The sequence below is a fragment of the Populus nigra genome, chromosome 4 (genome assembly GCF_951802175.1).
Source record: "Populus nigra chromosome 4, ddPopNigr1.1, whole genome shotgun sequence".
Classification (NCBI taxonomy): Eukaryota; Viridiplantae; Streptophyta; class Magnoliopsida; order Malpighiales; family Salicaceae; genus Populus; species Populus nigra.
This window is the reverse complement of record NC_084855.1, coordinates 7,649,450-7,657,009: the sequence shown is the minus strand read 5'-3', so window position 1 is coordinate 7,657,009 and position 7,560 is coordinate 7,649,450. Positions and strand designations below refer to the sequence as shown.

The following is a 7,560-nucleotide window of genomic DNA, read 5'->3' as shown; positions in this document are numbered from 1 at the left end:
CCATTACCCAAGTTACAAATCTTGCGTGTTAATCCGGGCCAATACAGTGTGTTAAAAGTTTAGGTTTTTCTCGATTTAATCCCTTGAAAATCTATTATTTCACATTTAACATGGATCTAGGCAGAGGTTGGAATGAAGATGGCATGAAATTTTTTTTTTATCAAATAATTATCTGAACAAGGCTTTTTTTTCCATTTAATAACACACGTAATGATCATTTTCAAATTTTTATCCTCATTTTAAATATCTTATCATATGCAAAAGAAAAATGGTATTTGCACGTTTTTTTTATGTAATAATTGACTTTTTATGCGTCACGCGGCGAAGCGTGGACATCGAGTGTGGTCGTTTTCTAGTTAGGAAAGGGAGCCCATTTATTGTGAGATTTCAGAGCTACTGCTTACTTCGCTGCCAGCATGGCCAACCCAACATTAAAAGCTTAGGCCGCCAGGATCGAAATAAAGCCCGAACATGACAAGATACGCGAATGCCAAGACTGCCTCCCTGATTACGTCACCTTTGTTCTTTCTTGCCAACTAGCTCAGTGCATCGCGAGTTTTGTTTTCTAGTTGATTTCATGACATTATTATTTTTTTAATATTTTACTAGCTAGTGCACCCACTACGTGAACGAGATATTTTATTGTGTTCTTTTATTTTTTAATATTTAATAGTAAGTGCATCCTCATTCTACTGCAGATTAAGATTTCAAATTAATTTGTAGCCTGGAAAGTGTCGGTGTTGTAAATATGCCTTTTGCTATTATGATATATTTTAAATTGAAAAACCAAAAAAATAAAAAGATTTGATATAAAAAAAATATCACAACGGTAGAGAAATTTATATTGATCACTATAAAAGTGTAATAGATTTTCTACCTCTTAATTTAAAAAAAACTTACACTGATTTCTAAGGTCGTTAACGCCTTTTTACACATATCATTTATCATTTTCAAAATGGAAAACAACTAGATTTTTTTTTTATATCGAGTAAGCTATGAAATGATTAAAATATCCTTGAAATCAAAAAAATCAAACCAAGAATGAAGCGTATTTTTATATTTTAAAAATGATTTTTTTTATTATATTTTAAGTTGGGGGCAATTTAATATTTATATAAATATAAAAAATAATAAACAATTAAAATACATAACAAAACAAGAACAATACCATCAAAGTCAACAAATTTAAGTATGAGGTCAAAAGGCATTTTCAGTTCTTCACCATGTTTTTTTGGTAATTACATAGTCAGCTCATGGACAATTTTATATTTGAATAAATAAATAATAAGGATGCGTGGGAGGCACCAACACTTTTATGTTAGCATGTGTAGCGTCTTCTGGTATCAAAAAATGCTTTTTTTTTGTCTAGTTTGAATTGTTGTTGTGCTCTCTTTCTAGTAGTGCGACGCGTGTCACCAGTGATAGTATGGTTTGGTGTCAATGAATATTTTTTTTCATTCTTTTTTATTTTTTCTTAAAAAATTATAACTTGATCCTCTTTGTTATTGGTATTTCAACTTCAATCCTTGTACTTTGAATTTTTAATTTTTGAACATGATCCTTTTTATAAAAGTTTTATCTATTTTTAATTTTATAATTCAATTCTAATTTATCAAATATTATATTCTATAACATGGTCCTCATTTTTAATTTTAATTTTTTTCATTGGTCATTTTGTAAAAGTTTTAACGGTTTTTAATTTCAGTTTAATGGTATTAGGTTTTCCAATTTATTCCTTATTGTTTTAATTTGTATTTTTTTTATCCCTTTGTAAAAATTATCCTTTTTTTCAATTCTCCCTTTTAATTACAATATTTTTTTTGTCTCTTATGTTAATTTTGATCCTTATTCTTTTTAATTTTTCTCATCCTATTGCTAAATTATTATTTTTTTCAATTTCACTATTTAATCAGTTATATAATTTGTTTATTTATTTAATTTTATTTTTTATCCTTGTTCTTTTAATTTCTTTTTTTTTAAAATTCTATTGTATAGTTATTATTTTTTTCAATTTCTTCATTCAATATTTCATTGATTATAAATTAAAATTTATGATTTTTTAAAATTAGGTGCTCCGGGTCCAATAATTTAGATCATGAGTTTAAAAAGTTAGCATTATTATTTTTTTAAAAAAAAAACTTTATGATTCTCTTTATTTTTTATTGATTTATTTCAATCACATTATCTAAGCCATGAGTTTGATATAGTATATTGGGGTGGTTCAACCCTGATTAACATGATCAAATGTTTGTCATGATCAATATTTTACTTTATTGTTTACTCCATTTCAATACTTGAATTTTTTTTTTTCTTTTTAGAAGTCTAACCCTGCGGTGAAGCACCTACTCCGAGGATAGTAATGTCTAAACTTTATAAAATGAATTGAAAGGTATATGAACATAATAATCATAAAATAATATTTCACATGGATTATCAATTTTATTTTATATTTTATTTTATCTATCTCGGAGGTTAGTTTTAGTTGTCACGTGGAAATGAACACATCACACAAATATAACTTATACACGAGAAACTAAAAAGAAAAAACTTCAAAGGTGAATTACAAAAACCTCCTTGAAGTGTTATGAAATTACATAAACAAATTAAAAGATTATTTACTATTTTAAAAAATTAAATCAAATAATTTTTAAAAAGAATAAAGGATGTCAATTAAAATACTTAGATTTAAATAACATGGTATATATATCATATTCTAAAAAACACATAATCTCGATATGAATTTTCTAAACATACTTTACCAGCATTAAAACCTAAAATCAATGGAAAGGAATATTCTTTTACGTCACAAAACAGGCATTCATTAATTATTAAACTTGTTGCATATGTTGTATTAAGAGTTAATCATAATTTACTGCTTGTGTTTTATCAAAATAAATCAATTAATTTGCATAGCATCAAAGATATTTAAATAGTCCATTGACCATCATTGATTATGCTTAATTTAATAGTATTTTATTTCAAAAAATGCCTTGTTTTTTCTTTTCTCTTTCAATCTTTTTTTTTCTTTTTACGGTGAACAAATCTTGGTGCTATAGGTTGAGATATTTTACCACCCACTCACTGAATGGGTATTTTGAAAGAAAAAAAAACATTCACTGATAAAGAAGAGAGAAAGCTCTCGGATGGGCAAATTCTAGCATCTAGTGATCATAATTTTGATGTTTTTGAATTAATTTAAAAAAAAACTCAATAAAAATAGTTTTTATATTTAATAATAATAATTTTCAAAGTACTTTTTATTTAAAAATATATTAAAATAATATTTTTTATTTTTTAAAAATCATTTTTAAAATCAACTGTTTCAAAATAATCTAAAAGTACTAAAAAAATATTAATTTGAAGTAAAAAAATTTAAATCTTCTTAAAAATATTTTTGAAATATAAAAATAAACAGTACTGTACCATAGCTTAGAAAATAATTTTATACCAGGGTAATAACATCGTTTTACAAGGGTTGAAATTTTAAGTTTACTGAATATATAAAATGTAATTCATCAAATAACAGAGATAAAATGAAAAACGACCAATGTGTTGATTTCTCACAATACTAAGAACGTATCCAATGTGCTGGTGGTGTCCTTTACTCTTTGCATTATAAGTATGTGTCGTGTAAAACGAGAACATCACGTGAGCCGTCCAATTGGGAAAAAAAACTCCTCTGATCCACGGAACCAAAAACCTAACGTTACCTCACCAAAATCCAAATGTGTAAAATAAAATCAATTTTAAATTAAACACTATACTGTAAAAACCAAGATAAAATAAAACTAAATTAAATTAAAGGAAAAGCTACCCTACGCGGCGGCTCCCATCCCCTCCGCAGACATCAATCGATCCATAGACAACCGAAAAACAGAGGCGAGATAGAATTAAAAAAAAATAAAATCATAGGATGTCGAATCTGAACACTACAAATTCTTCCTCTGAAAACCAAACAGGAACAGTTTCTCGGATCCCTATAGAACACGAACTATCTTTTTAAATTTTTCTAGGTTTCTGAGAGACAACAGATATCAGTAAACTTGTTTCTTAAAAGAGAAAAGAAAGCTGCTGATTCTCTGCGCAATTTGGTATTCTACGGCATGGAACTCGAGGTTTCCAGTCCGATATCTTCGTCGGCTGTGGATTTGGAGGAGAGAAACAAGCAAACAGACAAGGATCAAGTTCGCGTGAGGAGAAAAACCTTGGTGGTGGTACTGCAGCAGTGCCAGAGAGCTCTTGAATTGCTAAACAACACTGACAGCGTTGAAGATGACGATGAAGGAGATACCAGTGGCGCAGAATCCAGGGAAGTGAAGTCGTCTCCGAGCCGAGACTGCTCATCAACTTCTTTCGGCGATCGAGAAGCCGATGAGGTAGAGTCTTGCTTATTTCTGGCTTAGTTTTCTTACTTAAATTATAGGTGTTCGATTACAAGAAAACTTCTTCGTTTAGCTAATACTTATCCTCGGAGATAATCGATGATTATGATGGTTTATTCATAATAAAAGATTGGTTGCTGTGAGTTACTGGAGTAATTAAATAGAGAAACAGAAGAGAAAGAACTCAAATTTGCTTCAGAGATGTTAACTATTTAGCTGGTTCAATTTTTTTTTCTCAATGTTTATTTATTTCGTGAGAATTGTGCAAGTGAAAGAGACAATTAGTATTACCTAGACTACTAATTTACTTGGATAATGCCTCCATAATTGTAAAAAGATTCCATCAATATTCCTTGGTTTACATATTGGTCTTTGATGGAATTTGTTTGGCAGTTTTATTTGGTTAAATTGCAAAATGGGGTGTTATTTAGTTATCTTGTCTCAATAAGACCGCAATTAGTTCCTTTTCAAAGTTTTATTTTTTCCAGATTTTGATCTAGGTATGATTGTGGGGGTCGTATTTTTTTCCCTGATGCAGTTATGCGACCTCCTCAAATCAAGAGTTGAATGCCCTGAATTTCTTGAGAAGCTAGAGTTAGAGTGTGCTCAACTGCCAGGTTCACAATACATTACTGGTAAGTGCTGAAAGACTGTTACTTCTGCAACATAGCTGATAGTTTGCTATCAACTGCATGCATTTTTTTATTTCTATGTTGAAGTTTAGCTTTAGAAACGTCAGTGCTTGGATATCTAGGATAATTGTTTTCCGTATATAGCCTAGATGCTAATGAGTTCTTGTGTGGTGGCAGAAGATGGTAGTTCCTGGGACATGGTCAGTGGAGATGATCTCTGGGAAGGTGAAAATGATGGATCAGATCAGGAAGATTATGTTCTTGTCCAGCAAGAAGATATAGTAGAGGGTATCGCTTGCTTCATGGCTGCCTATTTGTTGTCCCTTAAACAGACAAAGGTATGTAATGTTATTACTTCATGGTACCTTTTTCACCATTGTTTTAGTAATAAACTATGCTAATCATGATGATCTGCTTTGGTGTCTTAGACCATCAACCTTTTGCCCCACCTGTTGTATCTGTAACACAACTGTTAAACGAATTCTCCAGGCTGGTTAATTCCCAAGAATTAATAAAACTTTAGTCTCGTCAATTCCTCATATAGCCACATATTAAAAAACATGGATGTATTTACATATGCACACAGGCTTGAACATACACATGTATACACAGAAACACAGAATATCGAGGGGCAATCATATTAGTGAAGAAGGAAGCAGTTGGAATCAACAGTCTATCCTCTGAGAAATAACCTTATAACATTTGCATGGTGGAAGGCGATCAATGTTAATCATTAGAATGAAATATCTTGTTTGACCAATGTTCACCGCTGTTTGATTTCTTGATGCAAGATTTTTGAGCAGTGAACTGTGCTTGTTGTATCACCACAATGAGTTGGCCTTTAATCTGCTGTAGGCTGTAAGGATTTATCTTGGTGTATTAGTGCTAACCAAAATGGATATTTTGTCTGTTATTCTTACTTTGATACTTTCTTCTTGCAGGACTTGGCCCCTGCACAACTCCAGGAAGGTCAGTCCAAAGCTTTTCTAATTAATTCTCAGCCCATCTTCTCCGAGCTCATTTTATTCTTCAGTTGAAATAAGTTTCTTTTTCAGCACTTTGTGCAAAGGAATTCTGACATCTCCTCTCATATTTCCTTTAGCCCTTAGCAAGACATTCTCAGTCAAAAAGAAAACAGGAAAGCTTCGAAAGGCCTGGGATGGAAGCAAAGTCATTTATAATGCAGCCTCTTGGGGAGCAACTGCCATTGGGTAGGCTATCTCATTTAAAAATTTTAGTGGTTGTTTCTTTCTTGCATTGATCATACAATTAATTTTTTTTTTTGTTTGTTTTTTTTCAGATTTCTTGTATACAATATCCATTAATGTTTTGCCCAGTAAAACTTTCTGTAGCATTTACTGTCGGAATTGCTAAATTTTCTTTAAATGATATTTTGACATGCATATGATCATTCAACTATTATTGCAAAGTAATATTTTCTGACTTTTTAATAACTTTTTTGGTTACTCTACTTAACAGGCTATATCAAAACCCTGTGCTCTTCAGGGCTGCCTCTAAAGCCTTCTGGACTTCCTGTCATGTTATGTCCAAGCTTCTCTGAAGTCCTTGTTACATGTTGGGATCCACTGTTGTATTTATGCGTGTGCTGTGATTGCCGCTTGGTGTTTCAGTTGTAAGCCATTCTTTTCAAGCCACAGATCAATTGATTTCTCTGACATGATTTAATCTGTAAATATTCTTCCACAATATTTCCGAGTGCCAATTCAAATTCATTGGTAAGATGGACATCTTGTTAGTTCAGTCCTGTCATCTCCCCTGGAGTCCTGGACTGCTGGCTCTAATGGCAGAAATGTGATCCGCATGTATCTATGATGTTTCATTGGATGCATTTCCATGCTCCATCTTTTTTGATTTGCCGAATTTGTTTGCTTGGTGATAAAAAAGCCATGTTTTGGCTGTAAAAAATGGTTTGGATGCACTACGAAAGCAATGTTTGCGTGTTACTGTTAGTGCCTTGTATGTGGAAGCTAACGGGGCTTTTTATTTCAGAGTTAAGTTCGTAGCTCTTCCTAACGCCAACCATGTCTCCGAAGTAGGAAGCCCCCCAGGCAATTGGAAAAACCCCTACAAGATCGCCTTTTGCCAGCCAATCGTTCCTTGTTTTTCTTTTTCTTGTAAAATTCCTATAGTTTTGCGTTTAGGTAACAGAGGAAGAGATTGTTTGACACCGTGCTTCTAAAATTTTTGATTTATTTATTTAAAATGAGTTTTTTTTATATGTTTTTAAATTGTTTTAATATGTTATATTAAAAATATATTTTTTTAATTTTGATATATTTTTAAATAATTTTTTTTTTTTACTATTATCGCTATGATAATTTCAAATAGATTCTAAAGCAGATAATCAGCATAATAATTTTAGCTTTGGATTCGTTTATTTGTGTTTTAAAAATTCTTTTAAAAAAATTAATTTTTTATTTGAAATTAATTTTTTTTTTAAAATCATTTTAATATATTTAATAACCACTATACTTTCAAATACCTCTTTACATTTAGTATGACGGAAAGTACCTTTTAGTCAAGCG

The 7,560-nt window shown here is 30.8% G+C and overlaps 1 protein-coding gene across 2 annotated transcripts; it reads left to right on the top strand.

The window, feature by feature from the left end:
- Positions 1 to 3,764: 3,764 nt before the first annotated feature.
- On the top strand, positions 3,765 to 6,888 carry LOC133690954 (uncharacterized). Of its 2 annotated transcripts, none has more exons than XM_062111237.1 (6): positions 3,765 to 4,376; positions 4,921 to 5,017; positions 5,195 to 5,352; positions 5,956 to 5,983; positions 6,117 to 6,225; positions 6,494 to 6,888. In XM_062111237.1, exons 1-6 carry the CDS (start codon positions 4,104 to 4,106, stop codon positions 6,573 to 6,575), a joined length of 747 nt encoding a protein of 248 aa, XP_061967221.1. In that variant the 5' UTR covers positions 3,765 to 4,103; the 3' UTR covers positions 6,576 to 6,888. The 2 variants fall into 2 exon arrangements, with proteins under 2 accessions (XP_061967221.1, XP_061967219.1); XM_062111235.1 differs by having other exon boundaries at positions 3,769 to 4,376; positions 5,192 to 5,352.
- The last annotated feature ends 672 nt before the right edge of the window (positions 6,889 to 7,560 follow it).

Excerpts from the sequence above, each read along its gene's own strand:
- LOC133690954 (XM_062111235.1), top strand. The coding sequence starts at position 4,104 with ATGGAACTCGAGGTTTCCAGTCCGATATCTTCGTCGGCTGTGGATTTG. Across the intron at positions 4,377-4,920 it reads GCGATCGAGAAGCCGATGAG|TTATGCGACCTCCTCAAATC; the intron begins GTAGAGTCTTGC and ends TCCCTGATGCAG. Across the intron at positions 6,226-6,493 it reads TGGGGAGCAACTGCCATTGG|GCTATATCAAAACCCTGTGC; the intron begins GTAGGCTATCTC and ends TCTACTTAACAG.